General features: G+C 48.1%; 2 protein-coding genes across 2 annotated transcripts; both read right to left on the bottom strand.

Moving 5' to 3' along the window:
• Positions 1–528: 528 nt before the first annotated feature.
• Positions 529–10,583, bottom strand: tmem102 (transmembrane protein 102). Its single transcript, XM_036548609.1, has 3 exons — positions 10,465–10,583; positions 9,238–9,450; positions 529–3,017 (listed from the first exon to the last, which is right to left on the bottom strand). Exons 2-3 carry the CDS (start codon positions 9,437–9,439, stop codon positions 1,717–1,719), a joined length of 1,503 nt encoding a protein of 500 aa, XP_036404502.1. The 5' UTR covers positions 9,440–9,450; positions 10,465–10,583; the 3' UTR covers positions 529–1,716.
• A 2,593-nt stretch (positions 10,584–13,176) lies between these two features.
• On the bottom strand, positions 13,177–16,161 carry tmem256 (transmembrane protein 256). The gene is made up of 4 exons (XM_036548969.1): positions 16,068–16,161; positions 15,233–15,270; positions 14,154–14,234; positions 13,177–13,651 (listed from the first exon to the last, which is right to left on the bottom strand). Exons 1-4 carry the CDS (start codon positions 16,147–16,149, stop codon positions 13,508–13,510), a joined length of 345 nt encoding a protein of 114 aa, XP_036404862.1. The 5' UTR covers positions 16,150–16,161; the 3' UTR covers positions 13,177–13,507.
• Between the last annotated feature and the right edge of the window lie 6,163 nt (positions 16,162–22,324).

Here is a 22,324-nt window from a genome sequence, read left to right as displayed (position 1 = left end):
CAGCGTCCGTCCCACAGCGTCCGTCCCCCAGCCTCCGTCCCCCAGCCTCCGTCCCACAGCGTCCGTCCCACAGCGTCCGTCCCCCAGCCTCCGTCCCCCAGCCTCCGTCCCCCAGCCTCCGTCCCCCAGCCTCCGTCCCCCAGCATCTTTCCCACAGCCTCCGTCCCCCGGCGGCCTCACCACCCCTCCCTGCACACGCTCACACAATCGCCCAATCAGAACGAGCGCTCCTTCCCCTGCAAAGCTGCATGGCGGAGGGGGCTCCTTTTAAAGCCGTTTCGTTGTGCACGATAAAAAGCTCAAAATGACTTATTGTGAGTCTGAAAACACAAACACTCACAAACAAAGAAAATAGCCCTTAAATAAGCCCGAATGGCAGATTACCCAGCAACAGCCTCAAAGAGAGCACAATACAATCAAGCAGCCAGCAATACACTGCTGGAGAATCAGCAACCCTGCGTCATCACTCTGACCACGTTCAGGATCTGTGTTCTGCAGAAGGGCCCAGGTTAGCCTGACGCCCCGTCCATAATTACATCAATCACTCTTCATGACAGGAGGCATCCAGGCGTTGCCGGGGCGATTCGTCCCCCTCCCGCGGGGGTGTCCGGCGCATACCCTGGCGCATGTCCTTTTTTGGTTCCCACGCTGCACCCTTCCTGTCGCTGTGAGTGTCTGCAGGGGCGTGGACAGGGGCTGATCTGTGTGTGATGGGAACGGCCGAGTCCTCAGCAGGACACACCACTCTGCAGCCATGCAGTCAGCAAGCCCGCGACCGCGAAATCCCGAGACCCTAAAAATCCCAAAACCCCGAGACCCCGAGGCTCAGAAACCCCACCCTGCTCTGAGACCAGGGAGCCAATCCGCTGCAGGCGCACACAGCACCAGCGGGCAGGTCGGGTCCAGGCCCTCACCCAACGCCTGCATCAGGTAAGGAAGCCCTGCAGGTCCACACAGCACGGGAGTCTCTCATTCGGTAGTGTGTGGAGAAAGCACTGCGGCCTGTCTTTGGTGTGGAGGTGTCTGAGAGGGACACTGCAGGAGAGAGGAGGAGGCAGGAGGGATGAAGAGGCGGGAGGGAGGAAGAGGCAGCCTCCGTGGTCCTGGCACTTTGGCCCTCTCAGCAGCTACATTCACTTACATCACATCCTTCCGCTCTGAACAGCCACCCCACGCAAGAGCCGCAAGGAAAAGAGAGACTCGCAGTTCAAGCTTTCTGGATTATTTTTTTTAGAAGAAGCTAGTGTTAGAGGAAAAGATCTACTGGCTGTCTGTGACTTCGCAGGAGCAATCTCATTGGTTGGCAGGTCTTAAACCATGTGACCGTGTAAGTATCTCTGTGGGTGGGATCCTGGAGTCAATCAGCACGCAAGGTTCGTGCACTTTCCTCTCCGTCAGCTCATCTTGCGTCTGCCTGATCTCCGCGGGCAGCAGCCCAAACGGCTCGGGTTCTCGTTTCAGACTCATTAAGCAGCTCGTTAGCGCAGCCTGCTCTGTTAGCTTTTCTTTACAGCATCGTTTGACGGTATCACAAAATAAACAAAAATCGCACTGATTCGTCTAGCTGGGAGCATCAAGCCCTCGTTGTCAGGTGTGTTTGCAGCGTTTGGCTGCAGCGTTTGGCTGCAGCGGTGGAGCGCCTCTGCGGCCAGCTGTAGCGTCAGCTCTGCAGCACCTCCGCAGGGCTGCCGGAAGCTTCCAGGGCACGACGCCGCGTCAGTAGAACTTGTCATCGATGCGAAAGTGCGGCCGCGTGACGTCGTCCGGGTTCAGGAAGACGGAGATGGACTTGCCCGGGTTCTCCGTCACCAGCTGCTGGAGGCGCTGCGCCAGCCGGTCGTCCTGGGGGCCGGGTCCCGTGCCGGGGCTGTGTCCGGGCGATGGGGCGTGGCCGTTGCTGCCTGCCGCCTGCCTCTTCATCTGCCCCGCTTGCCGCGCCTGGTCCAGCGCCGCCCGCAGGTGCTCGGCAGGGTCAGAGCGTAGGTGCGCCAGCTTACGGGCCACCAGCAGGGCGGCGCTGTCCGACAGGTGCTCCAGCATGTTGCACTGCGGGAGGAAGTAGTTGGGGCAGTTCTTTCCCAGGATGCAGTGCGCCAGGTCATCCAGCAGCCCCAGGAGCAGGCGGGCGGGGGTCTCAGGGTCGGGGGAGCTCAGGTAGGCGGGGGGCAGCCGGTCGCACGCCCAGAAAAGGAGGGTCCGCAGGTGGTAGGGGCTGAGGCCCACGCGGGGGCGGGACAGCAGCCGGGAGATGACGGCTTTGGCGGCCTGGAAGGCCTGGGCCATGGGGTAGGGGATGCACTTTTTGAGCTGCACCTCGCTGCGGGAGAAGGCCAGCCGCCACTCGCGGTCGGGCCGGCCCCCCAGCGGAGCACAGCAGGGCAGCAGGTAGAAGCCGCTGATGGCCTCCTCCTCCGTGATCTTCCCGTCCCAGAAGTGGTTGGCGGTGAGCCAGCCCTGGGCCACGGCGGGCCAGCCGCGGAAGGACACCACGGGCAGCAGGTCGTACAGCACGCGGCTGCTTCCCGCCGTCAGGATCAGGGTGGTCAGCGGCCCGTTGCGCTCCACCCTCTCGGGGACGGGAGTCCCACGCTGGGGGTTCTTCCGCAGCTCCTCCACCGCCTTCCCCACCACGTCCCAGAACCAGTCAGCCACCAGGGCGGGCGAGAAGTAGCAGCCGTCCAGCGCGCGGGGGGACAGGCCGCCGGGCTCGCCGCCGGGCTCCGCCTCCTCCTGGCAGCACAGCCGCCAGCGCGCCAGCGTGGCAGCGTCGCACAGACGCAGGCTCAGCCACGAGTGGCAGGGCGCCGACTGCCGCATGTCCAGCGTCACCGGCTGGTTCCGGTCGTGCAGCTTTAGTGCCGGCACCAGCAGGGTGAAGTCCAGGTCGAAATCCGCGCCCTTGGCGTAGTCGCCCAGGTCCTCCGGGTTCAGGTCCAGCACGCCCTCCCGGGCCCCACCCGACAGCAGCAGGTACTCATTGGCGACAGGTAACCTCTGATCCACCTTCTGAACCAGCCCTACAGAGAGAGAAAGAGGGAAGGAGAGCGTCTAAGACAATTTCCTCAAGACTGGACCCCTCTAGCTCTGCTGATATTGAGCCTCTGAATCCTTCTTTTCTTTTTAAAAACATTTTACCTTTTAATTTTAAAATTTCATCCCCTTTCCAACTACTTGTTGATGGCAACTGAATATCAGTCTCACTCCACCGCAAAACGATGGAAGTACAGGGCAAATGGAAAGTTTGCGCCTGATGGAAGTACAGGGCAAAGTGCAAGCCAGCCTCCAATACACACGCTAGCCAACATGACTGCTCTTCACACAACAATTCCCACAATGCACCAGGAGACTGAAGGTGAATGCAGGATAAGCACACCCTCTTCACAGCAACTGGCACGCTGTGGCCAGTGAACCCTAACCAAGCTATGCACCCCTATCACTGGTGGGACAAAACCACCATGGACTAGTCGACGTGCAGTTTGAATCTTTGGTGTGCACGAGAGGGGGAGATAGAGAGGAGAGACAGCGTGTATGTCAGAGGAAAAGGACCATATACATTCTGCCCTTCATCGATCTACGATCAGTTTACCCACCTATATCCAAACCCCAACCACTGAGTGCTACAGTGGGATAATCCAGGATCAGTGCTTGGGGCAGGATCTATCAACAAACAATGGGATAAAGAGAAAGAGAGAGAGCGTGAGAGAACGAGAGGGAGGGAGAGAGAGGGAGGGAGAGGGAGGGAGAAAAAGAGAGAGGGGGGAGAGAGAGAGAGAAAAAGAGAGGGGGGGAGAGAGAGAGAAAAAGAGGGGGGGGAGAGAGAGAAAAAGAGAGGGGTGAGAGAGGGAAAGAGAGAGAGAGCAAGCGAGCAACTGACACAAAGGTTCCTCACATACACAGCTATATGATCTGGACACCTGTGGGATGCTGCAGGTATTCCAGGTGTTCAGTGGAAGTGGAGAAGAGGCACAAATGACCCAGCAGCTGGGGAATGCCACAGTGCTGGCCTGCAGCAGCACCCACACAAAGGGTTCAAAGAGCAGGTGTGTGTGTGTGTGTGTGCGAGTGTGTGCGAGTGTGTGAGTGTGTGTGCGAGTGAGTGTGTGTGCGAGTGAGTGTGTGTGCGAGTGTGTGAGTGTGTGTGTGTGTGTGAGCGCGGCAGGGGGAGGGAGTGGTGACAGCTCGGCATTAGACAGACCCGGAGCTGTGGCTGAGGTCTAAATCTTTTAACACGATTTCTCTCATCCAATTACAGGCACTGCCGTAGAATACCAGCCTGACTGTGTGTCTCAGTGTGGGTGTGTGACAATGTGTGTGTGTGTGTGTGTGTGTGTGTGTGTGTGTGTGTGTGGGAGGAGAGGGAGAAGGAGGGAGAGCAAGAACAAGAGAAGCAGTGTGAGAGTGAGAATGAGAAGGAAAAAGATGCATCCTTTGAACATCAGAGAGATTAGATATTATTCTGTGTGTGTGTGTGTGTGTGTGTGTGTGTGTGTGTGTGTGGCATGAACATGTGTGTTTTTTTTATATGGGCATGTGCATATGCAGGGCATCTGCATGTAAGAGAACTCCAAAAACCAAGGACGGTGTTAGAAAGGAACATTTTTAACTGACCAAAAATAAATTTTAAATAGAGAGAACAGAAAACAAAAGCACTTTGAAAAAGACAGAGGACTCAGTTCTGAAAACAGCCTCATTGAATTTGCTTGGCTTTATCTTAGTGTGATAAATTAGGTCAAGTCAAAAGAGTGGAAAGGAAAGAGCCTCTTCTATCCTCAAACAACTCGCAAGAAGAGAGAGAAACAGTCACTTCATTACTGATCACCGATCCTCACGATTAGCTGAGAGAGGCGAGGTTACTCTCAAAAGCTTTTTATTGCAAATCTTGTCAACTGACTTCCTCGGCCAGTTGGTAAACAACCACAGCACACACACACACACACACACACACACTCTCTCTCTCTCAGGACACCACGCCTCAGCACAGACACACAGCAGCATAAACACACACCTCCTCCTGCACGCCGCGGACACACACAGACTGTTTACTGGGTATTTGTCGGTGACTAACAGCCAGCTCCACTCCCCCAGTGACGGGCGATTTAAGGTGATGTGGAAAACAGACTGATTGTGAGATTTCCAGGACCTGAAGTGTGCAGCAAGTCCTACGACATGCACTGTAAAGTACTGAAGGGCGCTATCAGTTACCATAGTACTGAACTGTGCTTTGAGCCACTATAGCATTGAAGTGTGCTATAAGGTGCTACAGTACTCAAGTGTGCTATGAGGCGCTGAACAGTGCTGGTGAACAGTGTGGCACTGGCATGGGAATAGAACATAACACCCACAGTAATACCAATAACCAGACTGCAAGTGAAAATGTCACAAACCGACTGGTGACTTCTCTTATTACCCACCAAGCAGAGGGCAGCACAAGAGCTCAGCCGGTATTATCAGCAAGCAGCTTCGTTCCCCGTGACAGGAAAAAAAAAAGGTAATAAGAGGGGGAATTTACATAGCTGGCGCCTTTTCAATTTCACAAACGTCAAACAGTACGCCATTACTGTTCGGCTGTGATGGACAGCAAGGCACCACGGTTACGCCACGGTTACGCCCCGGTTACGCCCCGGTTACGCCCCGGTTACGCCCCGGTTACCCATCTGCTGCTGCCCTGCTCCCTCTGCTGCCGGTACAGCGGGGCGTTATCAGTCACTCACTCATTCTAACCAATCAAACCGCTGCTCAAACCCCGCGTTATCAGTCACTCACTCATTCTAACCAATCAAACCGCTGCTCAAACCCCGCGTTATCAGTCACTCACTCATTCTAACCAATCAAACCGCTGCTCAAACCCCGCGTTATCAGTCACTCACTCATTCTAACCAATCAAACCGCTGCTCAAACCCCGCGTTATCAGTCACTCACTCATTCTGACCAATCAAACCACTGCTCAAACCCCGCGTTATCAGTCACTCACTCATTCTGACCAATCAAACCGCTGCTCAAACCCCGCGTTATCAGTCACTCACTCATTCTAACCAATCAAACTGCTGCTCAAACCCCGCGTTATCAGTCATTTTAACCAATCACACTGCTGCTGGGACAGTGTGGGTTTTCGAATCTTTAAACGGGTGGGGCTATCGTGCGCTCAGTCACTCACTCATTCTAACCCATCAAACTGCTGTTTGGCTGAGGAAAGTCACTGATTTGACACCATCACTGGTGACTGCATGGAGGGGGGCAGTGGGTTTGCAGCCCAGGAGCGTGGAAACTAGATTATTTATGAGTGCTTTGCACTTGTCCCTGTCACTGTTTTGTCACTCCATGACGAGGGGGTGTCACACCTGTCACAGGGATGATGGCACCTGTCACCTGATGCCACTCTCCACCTGGAACAGCTCAGCTTCTACAGGTGGGGAGCACTGATGCACCCATCACTCAAACACACGGGGTGACCCTCCTGAGGGTTTGGGGCTAAGCACCGCGTCTCAAACGAGCACGAACTGGTTCACGAAAACAACACTGCCACCTGAAAGCGCCGCACGAAATCAGATCCTCCTGACCAATCCTGACTGCAGCACAGAGGACCCACCCCGACAAAGAAACCAAGGACTCGTCAAGCACTTCATCATTTCCAATTAAGTGCGCTGGCTCTCATTTCTACATATTGTAATATCCATCTTTAAATACCCAAAGCAAACCTTTCTAAATGACGTACCAACTGAAATCCACTTGCATGACTGAACAACAAGGCTTGGTGCAATCCTGCTCTCAAACCTGGAATCTTTGTTGGAATTACTTAAAGGTGGGAGGGATTACACTCTGGAGGTTATTAAATGAATAAATGGACATATGACATTCAGATCTGCTGCATAATTCCTCAGATGCATAATAAATAACTCCCCCCTCCCACCTCCACACCTCCTTCTGAATACACTGGTTAAGCAGCCTCCTCCAGCTCTTGCCATTGAAGGTGGTCACAGGCCAGATTTAACAATGGAAAATGTAAACCCAGAACATCTAAGCCTGAGGAACTGAAACACCTCTTTTTAAAGAAGACTTCTTTGATTTCACCACCAGAAATAACATTCATTCATTCATTCGGCTCCATGGGAAACTCCCCACAGGTGATTCTTGGTCATAACATCCAATCCGCAAGTATCATCATCCAGTCCCTGAGCAACACATTTACAGTTGCAATTACATTTATGCATATGGCAGACACTTTTATCCAAAGCAACTTACAAGTGAGGCAGAGAACACACAAGCGAAAAGCCACTTAAGGAGTCAACAATGCTAGAAGCGTAGCATGACCAAGTTTCAACACCACGTTGGTCACACACACCTCTAGCCATGGGTGGGAAAAGGCAGACACTGCAGGAAATTTAGCTACTGCCATTGGACAGTGGCCCAGAGAGGTCATCCAATCACAGGTCAGGTAACGCCCAGAGGCTGAACCATTACGACACCGTATTCCGCACTGACATACAGTGATTCTTTCCATGCTGAGAGGTGAAGCATCCTGTACTATTCATCTGTCTGCCAGTCTAACACTGGTTAACAACCAGTGAACCCAGCAGTTATCTCACCATGGGCTACAGCTCTGGCTGCAGCTCTACCCTGGAAAAGCTACAGAGACAGCCAGAGTTGGACAGTGAACTAAATCAAGGTCACAGAGAGGAAACTCCACTACAGAGAGAGAACCCCAGGCTGTTTCTGCCTCAAGAAAAACACAACAGCACCCAAGATCTGCAAAAGAAGCAGAGTCTTTGTTTGTTCCGCTGAAGCGCTTATCCTTTCCCTGCCCCCTTTCCTTCATTACAATTAAAGAATAAAATAAAGCCATAAAAACAAAAAAGGAATTAATTAGTTCCTGAGGGGGGAACCCACTGCCCCCTAGTTCAATGGCAAAAATGAGAAAGGAATGCAAATGTTTACTGGGGAGGGGGGGTGCACGTCTTTGGTTTACAGAATGATTTCCATTGTTGTTGTTTTTGCTATCGCCCATCAAGGACGCTTAGAGAAGTTAGCTGTTCTAAAGATGCAGACAGAAGCAGGTCTACTGGCAATCAAGCACCGGAGCACCGGATTGGATTCTACACCCCCCACCTCCCCGAGCCGTCCTGCCCTGTCTCCGCTTCAGCTACGTCCCATAATGAACTCTCTCACCAAATGAATCCCGAATGGCCCTACGTGCAGTCCTTTCTAAGCATATTTCAATATGACCTCTATGCTTAATTTGCACTGTCATCTCGCCAAAGAAAGAGTGGAGGAAAAGAAAGCACAAAAGGGAGAATAAGGCGTGAAAGAGCCCACAGAGGCAGATCTCCGTCTTCCCCTCCTCTCCCCTTCAAAATCGCACTACAGTGGAATTAGTTTCTGAGAACTGTTCAGCCATCCCTGAGCAGACACAGACTGGGGAGGATGGGAAGGAATGAGACAGAGGAGGGAGTGGGGGAGAGAGAGAGAGAGAGAGAGAGAGAGAGAGAGAGAGAAACAAGCACAGCAAGGGTCACAAGGTACCGAGAAAAGGGACAGAGAGAGAGAAGGGGGTACAGTTGGGCTGGCTGTCAACCAATCAAATATCTGAGCAGATTACAGAAAGCAGCAATCATGATATTTCTGAGAAAATGTGCCTTCCATTCTATGCTGTTGTTACAGGAAGATGACAAGGACACCAGCTTCAGACGTCTCCCCCAAGCTGCAGATCCAACACAACTCCAGAAGGGGGAGATAGAGAGGCAGAACAGCCAGTGCAAGTTAGAGGAAAGGCAGGAGAAGGCAGAGAGGAAGGAAAAGGTAGACAGCATAAAGACGCTGGCCAAAAGGCTATGGCTTCCGCTGCAGAGTGACAGAAAATAAAAAAAAGGGAAAACAGGACAGGAATGGAGGCAGGAGGCACAGAGAGGGGTAGGGAGAGAGGGGAGTGCCACCTACTGGACAAACATCGCTACTTCACTGAATTCAGAGATGACTAAAAGTGTGGAAAATGCAATCCATGACATTTGTTCACGTTATCATCACTGTGACTGGCTGACTTCAAGAGGGGCTGTAGCGTCCCCAGAACGACTCAACATGTCATTATCGCATCAGCAACTGGAGAGTAGAATCCCACTATCATGCTAACCGCATCTTCGACCTGAAATGTGTCATTATTGTTATTATTCGTTGTTATTCTTGTTGTCGTCATCATTCCTGTCACCATTATTATCGCTGCGTTTCGGTCAGGTCGCAGCGTCTCACCCAGCATGTTGAAGATGTAGTCTTTGGCGGTGTGCACCTCCAGCGCCGTCTGGTCCCCGAACTCGCCCTGTTCCAGCTGAACGAGCTCCAGCACCTGCGCGGACAGCTGCTCCAGCACCGCCGCCGAGCGGAAGTCCACCTCCGCCGCCCGCTTCGCCGGGCCGGGGGGCCGGGGGGACACGGCGCTCATCAGCGACTCCATGGCGGGGAGACCTGGGGGGCAGAAATCCTCGGGTGAGAACTCAGGAGCTCCAACACCGCCATTATAAATTCCGATTCAGATGCCAAATAAGAAAAAAAACTTCACTGGCCACCATATCCTGTTTTTATCCAAGGGGAAAACAAGCACGCGAGGGTATAGCAATACATTTGTTTTATTTTGACTTCAATCAATGGCAAAGAAGCTGTAATAATAAAAGTCCTGTCCTGTTTACAGCTAATATCTGTTATAGCTAATATCACAGTTATTCTGAAATGTAGCTCAGCCAGCTTCATTTCATAAGTAGGAAAAAGTACTCTGCAATACACTTATGTGGACTGTCCATTTAATAAACAGTGAGCTAGTAGGCTGTATTCGCACAATGTTGTTTAAGTTAAGATAACATTAGTTAGGTAAGGGTAGGAATATAGAGTTAGCTAGTTACAAAGCTTTGTACATTCGCTGTATCTCTCTGACCAGATCTCGGCAACTTCTTTGCTGGCAAGCTGCCTAAATTGGGCCAATTTGACATGAAACGAGCAACTAGAAAAATGCAAAACGATTCATAAATACAGCGGTTTTGTGAGTCCCTGACTGCTGGGTAACTGATTGTTTTGCAACTTTTATCTTAGCCGCGTAGCTGGTTAACAGGTTGGGCTAATTAACGGGGTCACACGCTGTGACGCGTGTAGCGCAACTGGACTAAGACAGCTATTTGCAGATAAGTAGCTAGCTTTCTGCTATTATTCCCACCACTGTATTCCATTTTTGACATTTCTGAACTACCAATACCACTACTATTTTCTTTTAGCAACGTGCAAGCATTATAATGTAGCAATCAGCGTCTTTCTTGGGCAAGCGGCTCAAATTAGCCAGTTAGCTATATTAGCTTACCAGGTGAGCAAGCTAAGAAGTAGCGAGATAGCCATCTAACGTTACAGCGACACTTAGAAGGCTAGCTAATTAGTTTCAACACCTAGCTATTCATTTTCTGAGAAGTATGAAACGCTGCATTGTGATGCACACACCCTTTGATCCGAGGTTAGCAGCTGTTTCTTTTCTCCAAGGTTTTGTTTTGCTTTTTGCATTTAAATCCGATTTCTTCTCTCGTCATTTCCAACAGGTCCCTGGCGCACACCTTCCCCCTGGCAACACCAACCCCGGAAACCGAGTGCCTCCGCCGAGCATTTTGGGAATTGTAGTGTGTTAGCTGGTTAAAAAAATCTACACTTCGGTAGACTTCACGTTCTGTCGGTGCCTGTGTTGTTTAAATTAATCATCTTAAGATAACGTCATGTGTGTTTAATGGTAGGAGGGGTTGGAGAGATAGTCGTCTAACACTGGTGGCGTGCGGGAAAGCGGATTTGTCCATTCAAAATGACCATGCCGAGATTTGTTTGGACGCACATGGGGAGTGACGGTAGATTACATTATTCATTATTACAAAATTATCATATATTTTCATAAAAACCTTTTTCCATACATTCTTGGTCATTTCCATTACACTCTGCCGTTAAAATTTGGGGATAAATTTGTAAAATTTGTCATTAATTGATGATGGTCATTGTGGCGATTTCAAATTCTCACAGGAAAATGAACCACCCCAGATTCTTCCAAGGTTTAAAAAAACAGAAGGGAAAAATTCTGCCTTTAAAAAAAACCACTCACACCATTGACTCCTATTAAAGGAACCTCCTGAAATGCTTGCAACATTTTTCACCTCTTTCCCATCCACCTTCTTCTGGAGAGAAAACTGATCAAAAGAAGTTGTCAGAGGCATTCCGTATCTCATTTTCCTCCCTCCCTCCTCTTTGGTGTCACCTTGAAATGCTTTCCCTTTGAACACATGTTAGAGAGCCTGACGGTGCAGATAATTGGCGTCTTGGAGGGTATGGTGGGGCCCATATCAGGACACAGAATGCTGGAGAAATTTCTGGAAGGAATATCAGAGCTCACAGGGAGAGATGGCCAATCTGTTCATCTATAGCCATGAATACATTATATTACACTAGCCATTATATATATAGCCATTATATTACACTACATTATTGTCATTTCACACATTCATCTAATAAAGTAGCATGGAAGCTGCACAAACAGCACTCCACTAACCATATATGCACAAGCATCAATAGCAAACATAGCATCGAATTCGCAAGTGTGTGCTTAGATTGACAGGTAAGTGCAATGCAATATGCATGGCATAAGGACTATCCCGTTCTGAATACAATGCCAACACGTATCAGAATCTTGATAAGGGAGGGGGGAGGTGTTACTGCTGTCGAAATGTTTGGGTGTAGTAAAGCTAGTGAGCGGGAGAAGGTCTGTGTAGAGCTATGCCAAAGTGCAAGAGGGTAGTGACTAATTCATTACCTGATATCATTAGACGGCTCTTTCATGTGAGCACACATCCTTCAGCCGGTACTTTGCTGGTCCCTCTGAAGGGCTGAAGGCTGTTTATTGATGCCTCTGTCTGGAATATTTTGGTCTCTTTATTTTTTTTTTTTGCATTCTACAGCACAGCACATGTGTGAAAAAGGCTTAGGATAATCGCGTCAGGTTCCCGTGGGCGTGAGGTTTCATTTTGTTTTTTTATTCGACAAAAAAGCATGTAAAGCACATCCTCCCTTCAAATCAGTGTGCTTTTAAACCCTGCTGTTTGTGGAGTGTGAGCGAGACAGCCAACCAGCTATGCGCTTATTCAGACCGAGGCCCCGAAATCGATTGGGCGCGGCTCTCTCGCTACCCTCCGCAAAAGCCCAAGCTGAAATAATTACAGGCTGTCTGGTGGTATATAAAAAAAACCGAGATAATACGTTTGGGCAGAAGAAGGGGAGGGTGGGTGAAAGAGCCTTGTGAAGAATAATTCCTCGGAGACACAATTAACAATATCTCCAGCATCTCCTGCACCAGTCCAAAGCACGCCCACTTAACTCGAGGTCCAACTACCAGCTCCATGGGCAACAGGCTAATTACGCTGCAGCTCTGAACCCGCGTCCCGAAACACTCGTGCACATCTTTGCACAAGCAGAGGGAAGATGTAAGAGTGACCGCAGCTCCAAAGCCACGAGAGGGAAAGCTGAAAAATTGATTTCTGCTTCAAAAATCCCAACAAAGACAGAGAAGCACAGAGGCACTTAACGCAACCTTCCAAGAGCAGAACGCTGTGATAAGGTCTCATGGATTTTTAACGAGGAGATGCTACTCCGCCGCCTCTAATGAGAGACGGAAGAAACCCCAGCTCTGTCGGAGTATCAAGACAGAGGAAACCGAAATAAACTTTGACTTGAAAAAAGGCTCAATTTGGAGCCGGGAGCAGACTGAGGACTGATGTTCTGAATATATTTACTGGCACCCTGACATCAGTTCTCTCACCTCATCTGGCTTTTATCCTGTTAGCGCCTTTGGTGGCGAATCCAACTCTGTGAAGCCTTTGTTCTGACGCAAGAACTGCCTGGGCGATACGTTGATCCATTGACCCGACAGGAGAATATGCACACATGGATGAATTAATTTGGACTTCACCAGAACCAGCGTACTGGTGTTTTCAGTAAGGATGAAGGAAATTTCTAAACCGGCCATTACAGAGTAAATTGATCTGATAATTTAAGAATGATTAACAAAGTTCAACGCAACACCTTAAGAAACCAGAACTGTTGCCTCAGTGGATTAAAGTTTAATACAGATACACTGCTACTGGCAGGCAATAGGCAATAAAATCAGGCTGGTTATCTACTTTGAAAAACAGCTTTATTTCTGTTGAAAAAGAAAAACCAACACACGTACACAGACACCCACACAGTTAAGTCCCAGAAGACTTCAGAAGTTCTGAAGATGTCTGTGGTCTGTAGGGTGTGGGGTGGGGAGGGTGGGGGATGATTCGCAAACCTTATCTCTTGCTTACGCCTGTGAGGGAAGAGTTATGAGACGGGGTGCTCACTACACAGCGTCCTCCTCGTTGCCGGCCTCCGCTCTGAATGTCTGAAGGTGCGGGGACGTGTGTGGAGTCCCCGAGGGTGACTTCCCCAGCAGGCGGGGACTGACCGGCATCGAGAGGTCAAGGGTCAAAATTCAGAGCGCGATGGCGGCCCAGCCGGCGATGAGCATGGTGCCCCCGTACGGGGCGAACTTGCTGAGACTGGGGTCTCCTGTTATGGCCTGGTGGTACAGGGCCCCACAGAAAAGGCCCATGCCTGCCGTTAGGAGGCCACCTGCCTGCAAACACAGCAACACCAGGGGAGTTAACACAAAACACACAGACGTAAATTTGGGCCACAGACGGCCACTACACCATCAATCTGAGCTGATGCTGACCGTCTCAAGCACATTTACTGGGTATCTGCAGTACCTCTGCACTGTGAATCACAAACCTCTTCAACCTTCTAGAGCCCAAACACGCAGCTGGCAGGCCCAAAACAGCTGGAGAGTCGTACCATTTGCAAAAAGGCTATTGTCTGGCACAGTCTGAGGCTTCTCATTCTGTAAGCACCCGGAGCTCTCTTTTTTAATCAAGTCTGCGCAGATTCACTTGCTGATTTTTACAGCAAGTGGATTGCCAGCACAGTGGGGCTCAGTGAGTACAGCCGGCGATCCAGATGACACGAACAACAGTGGGTTTGTATTAATGTTGTGCGTATTTGAAGTCTAGCTGTCACAGGGAGAGCCTCAACCTATTTTTACACTGAGCACAGTGGGGGGGGGGGGGGCACATACTTACCAGGATGGGCTTTCTGCATCGTGCTGCTCCCAGCAAAGCCAGGCTGTGGAAGAAGTGGTACTTATTGGCTGTTTCATACAGCTGGGGATGAGAGGAGGAGAAAGAAGGGCGTATCACACACTGGGCAAGAAAGGACAAGTGTTTTATTCCATTTCCTGTTTCACACTGTCATGGATTACATAAAAATGGACGTGACCATTCACTGAGAGACCAAATCTACAAACACTCAGACTCTGTATTCTGACTGGTGAGGGATGCCCCAAGCCAACGGGCTGAAAACACACTTTTTCACCCAGTTACAACTTGCTGGACATCAGTTTCACTGCAAAGTTTTTCCCCCATGTTGAAAGGTCATCAGCCGAGTCCTGTAGCCCAATTCGTTCACAGCAACAAGACAGCACTACAGTACTGGTGTCCACTCCCGGGGCCTAATTTATCAACAGGTTGTATGCACAAATTCTGGTTCAATCATGTCCGTGGGGGTCATTTTTAACAATAGTGCAGGGTAGTGAAACAGACTAAGCACAGATAAGTTTCCTCATGGCAAAATTATGGCTTACAAGTTAGAAATATAACTGCTAATACTTTTTATATTGAAGAATTTCATGTCAGCATATTGTGTTTAATGTAACAAGAAAAGCAGTAGAATCACCTGATATTCTACTTTTGCTAAACTGTCATTAAAAATGAACCACTTCTATCGTCACATAGACGAGTCTGCAAATGGATTTGAAGTAACGCTTCTTTGCAGTACTTCAGTGTCTTCCGCCCCCAGACAAGGAAATTTTCTCACGCATGGCGTGAAAAAAGCGTTACGATACAAACATTCCCCAAACCGAGATTTGGTAAATCGCCTACTATGTAAAAGCATCATACGCATGGTTTGGGAACACATTTGCTCGTACACAAGAGGCCCCAGGAGATGCGTGGTTGTGTAGCTAATTGCCATCTGGAAGAGGATATCATTCAGGGGCTGGAGGGTGAGCTCCATCCGCGCGTGTCCCGTGAAGATGGCGAATACCACTGCTGCTGCGAAGTTGTAACCGCACATTTCAGTTTTTAGAGAGTGGCACATTCACCTCTTTCAAGTAGTCGTCTCTGTCACTCCGTCTGAATCCTAAACAAAAACAAGAGACGACAGACTGTCACTCAAAGAAGCAATTAACACAATGGAGTCTGGCTGGCCCGTTTATTGATTTCTCCATTTACTCCTTCGCTTTTGTAATCATTCTCTCTCGCCCCCGCTGTTGCTCCTGGAGGAAAACGCCTTCAACAGTACGGCCAGGAAGCGATGATATAGCTGAAAGTTAACTTATCTAATGCTGACGAACAGTAAATACAGTACGCAGGAAAAACGGGGCAAGAAACTATGGTGAAATACTGCAAGTTAAATTCGAGTACAAAAGGCCAAATTTAGCTTAAATTTGTAGGCTTCCTATCGACTTACGCCTAGCAAGGAGACAGTTAACTGACGTTAACAAGCTGTTTTCTATTTTGGTTTCATGGGTTGTCATTTGTGATTCTTATAACCACGCATACTTCTAGTAACGATCAATAACTTTTCAGCACAGACCTCTATTTTAGATCAGCTAGCTAGCTAGGGGGAAATCTTCGATTCTGTGCGTATGGGTTTATTTGAAGACATTCAGATTGATGTCTTGTCAGACATAAAAGTGTACAATACTAATGTTAACACAGCTAATACTGAACTAATGAACTAATTATAATTCATTTATCATGTATCATTACAGCTCTCTGGTCGTGAGTTGCTCAACTGTCCCTACTGTGAAAGTCCCTGACGAGTGTCAGACGGTGCCATTTCTCGGCCAAAGTAAGCTATCCTGTCTTCATGCAAATTAAAATTCCAGCACGCGGGCAGCCATGTAACACATTATTAATAAACTGCATCCCCACCGTGAGCTCCATATGCACCCGCGGCGACAGCGAGTGCCCCGGACACTCCGGCTAACCTCTGCACGACCAAAGACGCTGCCATTCTCGTAACGACTGGACGTGACTGCGGAAGGGAAGGGAAACGGGGGTCATTTCGGATCTGAGGTCATGGGGCAGGCACATGCGCCAACAATGCTTTTCAGAGCCAAAATGGCGGCTCATGTATACGCAGCTTCATTGAACGGGAACACGTTTCTTAACATGGTACTCCCAGTTCAACTGCCCCCTTCAGACGCAATCATATCGGTTAAGAAAATTCTGCTTTCAAATGTCGCTCGTACAGTTGGGGCTGAGTATTTTTGAAATATTTATTTGCGCATTTACTTCTACGATTCTTAATTACATGCAGCTATTTCAGCATTTAACCAGATGAAGAAAATAGCTCAAGAACAGCAATTATTCCCTATGCAGAGCGATGGCCGATCGTGCTTGTGGAGTTTATTTTCCAAAACACCTGTATTGGGAGGAGAGCGGTCACCTGCTAACAACTAGGGCTCGGCTTGTGTATTTTTCGGTACTATTCTGGTATTGTGATTTAACGAAAATGGCGCACGTTTGTTTGCGCACAACGAGTAATTGTCATTTCAGCTTCCAGGAGACTGAGAATATAAGTAAAAGCAGACGTCGTCCTTGAAGGCGGTTGTGTAGCAGTTAAGTAGCAGGAAGTTAAGCACAGATAGCTCTGTCAACTCCTCTATGATTTGCCGTGTCTGACAGGGAATGCCATCATTGCTTCATCATAATCATCATCAATCGCTACATTATTCTCCTCAGCACTAAATCGGTTAATGCAATGGCTAACTAGGTGACCCCTCTCCGACGGAAAAAAGGCGACTGACATGGAAAACAAACCAACCAGCGCTGGAGACGCCTGAGTTAGACCTCGGTAGCTACATAATTAGACAGTGTTTGATAATTCACTTATCGGAGTCAGGTCAGAACGATAATGTAAAACTATTCCGAAATCAGTTCTTGGTTAAAATAAGCTCGTTACACATTTTGTAAAGCTACAGTTTATCCATACGTCAGCTGCCACTGAGCTAGGTACATAAAGTATGCATCATATGTACTCGCCACATACATTTTGCATCTAACGTTTGAGATCAGTTAAACGCTGCGTACGTAGGCCTAACCGCTGTTAAACAAAAGTTAAATATTTAGCACTGTAATCTTAAGTAAGCAACTAGTTGCAGTTGTCCGTGGTGAACCGTATACTGCAGAAGTCGTCGTGGTGGATTTATTTTAGTCTGACCAGGCAGCAGAAAGCTTAACTGTGTTTTCAGCTCTCTGTGCTCCTGACCTGTCCGACCCCAAATTTACAACTGAGGAAAATGAAACGAGCTTTTTACCTTGAACGCTGAAATACCTCGCCGTGAATACATAATTCATAGAACGGCTAAATAATGGTGATGGGGCCACATTCATGATTAATAATCCAACATTTTCACTTTAGCGATGAGAAAAAGGTATTAAATTTTAACCCAATACGTTTGTACAACCCAATACACTCTCCTCTCTGTCCAGGACAAATTTGACATTTAATTAATCCATAGTCATGGTTTTATTTAGAGAGATTTATAGTAGGTGCTGCGCAGCGCTGGGATCCGCTATGCTACCGCCGCTGTGGTCTGTTTGGCGCACGTATTGAGAATAAATTTGAATACAATTCCAAATAATGGACTTTATTGGAATTAAAGATGTACTTATCACCCCAACACTGCTTTTATTTCAAGATAACTGAAAATTCACAATGATCCATACTGAAAGTTTTGGCAATGAGATAAAGATGTCGTGATTCGATAAGTAAAGGGAACATCCAGGAGGGGGCGCTATTCAACTGTCCCACTGTTCTGAATTGCCTCCAAATGAGCTTGACACGGGCACACGTCAAGGTGACTGAATGGTGGCTCTTGGACTACAAAGTCTTACTGCAAAGAACTTCTCTCCGTTTCTTCACTTCAGTTCATGGATTAAAAAGGAACGGGGAAATTCAGTCGAATTCATTTATTTTGTAATTATCCCAATTTAATTGCTAGCTAATTAAAAAACAAGCCTTTTGGCATCATACCCACATAGGGCAGAATCTGCCCTGAAGTAAAATGGAGTGACAATCAGCCACCACCGAGTGCTGGAACACTCATGTCTGGTCTACACATATGCACACACACACACACACACACACACACACACACATTCTCCTATGTCTACAGACACACACATGCACACATTCTCCTATGCTCACAGACACACATACACACACGCACACACCTGTTCTCTCTCTCTCTCTCTTACACACACACACACGCACACACATTTTCCTACACACATACACATAAACCTGCATATATGCTCACACACATACATTAAAGTCTTCTTTAATTCTAAATGCATTCTCACACACCCATTTACATATGCATAATTAAACACATTCATAAATGTATATATGCAATCACAAATACACACACACACACACACACACCACCTCAGAGAACAAAGGGAGCTCTGACTGAACCTTCCAGAGGCCTTTAAATTTGGGCTGCATGCTGAGGACACTCAGGGAAGGGAAGAAACAGAGAGAGGAGAAAAGCAGTTAAGTGCAGTTCTTGACATCAAGTTTTCACTGACAAGCAAGAAATTACCCAAATTACAAGCTACAGCTCCAATTGCGTCTGAGGATTTCCAGCGGTAAAACTCCATTTCTTCTGCCCGCTTCAGTATAGTACATGTTGTTCAAAGGCAATTCTCATTAGATTATTCACCTCCGGCAAGTCTCACGTTGGGTCTCCCTGCCAAAGAAACACTGAACATTCTCAGTGTGACATCCTGGTTTTTTTAAAACTGCAAAACATCCAACAAACAAGACTCGCATAAACTAAGACGCGTGAAGCGAAGGCAGGTCAGCATGAATCACCAGTCACACACTGCTGTGCTTCCTTTCAACACTTTGGACATTAAATGTACTGAGGTTCTTAATAGTCATATGCTATCAATTATTCACTCCCTAATTCCGCTGCTTCCTCTTTCTCTGCTCTCCTCTGTTATTTTACAGGAATTTAACGGGGCTTAAGATGAAAATACACAAGCAAACAAGGATATGTAAATAACAGAGCTATAGCGTTGTGAGTTTTCCCAGCATTTCCACACAACTCTGTGAATAATTAATCTCTGTAAACATGTTGAACCAGAACTATGCAGACCATATTTTAAATGTATCATATGTGGGTCTACTGTGGTATGCTTGTTGTGTGTAATCGACAAAGATGTTTTGCTTGTGTATGATGCAATATATTTGAAGAATTTTACATGTAATGAGGCTATTATGTGTTTGTGTGTATACATATTTACGTAATATACACACACACAGTATATTAAGGCTGTCAGAGGTCCAAAGTGTTCGTTGATTAATTTTCTTCCTGTTTGCTGATGAATTGGTAGATTAATTAGTTCTTTCTTTGTTAATGTAGTTACACTAGCGCGGTGGTGTTCAAACTGAAGTGTGTTGCCTTGGGGAGGCTCAGGGGAATTGAAGAGTTGAGGTGGAGGGGGAGGGGAAGGGTGTGCACTATATTTTTATTAATGAGTTTGTAATAATGAGTTTGCGCTGTGGCAGGTTCATGTTTTTGTGGATAGAAACGTTTTCCTGTAATCGATATCCCGTCTGCACACGCTGAGATGTTTGATTTGCCACAGCGGGTCGTGTCCTCACCAAGCCTCTCGGTTTTCTGCCTTTCAGTCACACCTCAGCGCTGGCATGTGCAACAGCACCCTCAATAATGCATCACAGCCTCCCGCAGAGGGGGCAGCAGGAAGGGGCGTGGCCCTCCGTGTGATGTCAGCCCTGTAGGGGAGTGTGTGCGTGGAGACAGATTCTGCTCTGGGGAACCGCGTGCATCAGGATGGGGAGAACTGGAAGCCGGTCACATTCTCACCTGTGGTAGGAGTACTGCTTTTACCTCAACATGGTGGAAAATTAGGATCCACAGCTATGGGTTTCAAGGCAGTGTCCTTCGTTTTAAGGTCTGGCTCTCTCTGTGTCTGATTGGATTGGGGGGGGGGGGGGGGGGCAGAGTCACTGCAAGACCTGCAAGGGTCGAAATCTGATTCCATCTGGGACGCAAGTTTGCCCCAAACGAAATGCCAGGCGCCCGTCCCCGCTGCTCGACGTCACGCTCGGCACGCGCTTTCGCGGTCGGAGCTGGAGAGGCTCGGCGTTCAGCTGTAATTAGAAACCTCGTTAAGCTCATTTGCATCCCTCTTCAAAGTAGATCGATGCAAATTGATAGGATTTTGCCACCGGCTCTAATTTAAAAAGTGAGCAGACTGCAGTCACTGGCAGTAAACACTGTCACTGGAGGAATAAATGTTATTCTGGCAAAATGCAGCTCTGTCCTCCTCCCGTGCTCCCCCTGTGTATCGCCTGCCTCACCCCTTACAGCAAAGGTGCCAATCAGGAGTTAATATAGACCTGTAAACCTGAAGGCTTGGAGGTCTTCTCTGAAGTGAGGCGGACTAATCTGTTGTAAAACCCACCAGATTTAGTGAGGAACACCAGAGGATTCATCTCCTGACCCTTCGCCAGACTGTCATAGGTTCAGATCCCATGTAGGACTGGTTTACCACTCTTAATGGCAGTCTCAGAGGAACAGCTGTGCTGCTTGATTCCACCCAGATGTGAGACTCTCTGTAAAATACTCCTTTTTAGGTTTTATATATCAATTCATTCATTTTCCCTTTTATGCAGTAATTTTGCACTCTCCATTTATAAGACAGCAAACTATAACGTGACAAATATATAGCAGCAATATAACAAAATGTAAATACATAAACAAAATGAAATATATAAATCAAAATAAGTCCTGCAGTCAGCACTATGTCAAGGCTACGATAAGTCGGTTTAATAACCTGTGAAATTGTGTCTTATTTACAATTCAGAGGCAAACTCACATAAACACGCACGCACGCACGCACACACGCACACACGCACACACGCACACACACAGACACACACACACTCCGACATGCACTCGTACACAGAACAGAGACACACTTAAACACACACATGGGCACACTAACACATACACAGACACATGTACTCACACGTACACTGGCACTAGCACACACATACACACAACCAGCTCTTGTTTATAGTGAGATTTTCCTCAGCGGAGGATGTGTGGGTGAGTTATGCAATAATATATTCTAAATACATATTGGTGATAAAAATATATCGGTCAGTGACAGAACGGAACGAGGGAAAAAGATTGTCCAATCGGTGTGTGAGTCCATTTTTGTATTCTTAATTTAGATCAATGGTGCGTATGTGTAACAATTCATTTGGCTGCTGCCCCTTCAAAACTGCCATCATGGAGAAAAACCTTTTATGGAAATATCAAACAGCCATATTTTTGCAAGCAGATTTTTATGATCTCCAACTCATGAATAAAACATTTCCTTCTAGCAACAGCCTTAGTAAGGCAACAAAAACATATATATTTAGATAAATAATTAATATGCAAAATAAATAATCCATATTAATATTAATGCTTGCCTCTCTTCATGCCACGCAGACACTCTCTCTCTCCATCTCCTTCTCTCTCCCTCTCTCTCTCCATCTCTATCTCCCTCATTCTCCTCTTCTCTCTCTCTGTCTCTCACTCTCTCTCCGTCTACCTCCCTTGCTATCTCTGTGCCCTCCTTTCTCCCTCTCTATCTCTCTTGCTCTCTGGCCCCCTCCCTCTCTCTACCTCTCTCCCCTTCTCTCATCCTCTCTCTCCCCCTCTCTATCCCTCCCACTCTGCCTTTCTCTCCCTCCCTCTTTCTCTCCCCCTCTCCCTCTTTCTCTCCCTCTCTTTCTCTCTCTCTCTCTCTCTCTCCCCCCCCCCTCTCCCTCCCTTCCTTTCTCTGTCTCTCGCTCCCTCTCTACCCCCCCCCATATCTCTCGGGGAGGTGGGTACAGCAGTGTCAATTGGTCCACACAGGGAGAGCTCAGATGAGTCCAGTAAGCAGCAGGGACCCCGGTGGAGGAAGGGGTGCCGTATGCACATACACGCCGTGTAAGGCCACGCCCCATCACCTTGCATCGCGCTGATCTGTTAAATCTGTCCCGCTGGCTGGGGGTGCATCTGAAGCCCATCCCAAAAGCAGGCGGAGCGGGAGGAGCGGGAGGAGCCAGGGCAGGTGTGACTCTCCTCAGAGTAGTGTGTGTGTTCTTGTGTGTA

Source organism: Megalops cyprinoides, chromosome 16 (genome assembly GCF_013368585.1).
Source record: "Megalops cyprinoides isolate fMegCyp1 chromosome 16, fMegCyp1.pri, whole genome shotgun sequence".
NCBI lineage: Eukaryota > Metazoa > Chordata > Actinopteri > Elopiformes > Megalopidae > Megalops > Megalops cyprinoides.
Note: the sequence above shows the minus strand (reverse complement) of the source record. Positions and strands in the feature narration are given on the sequence as shown.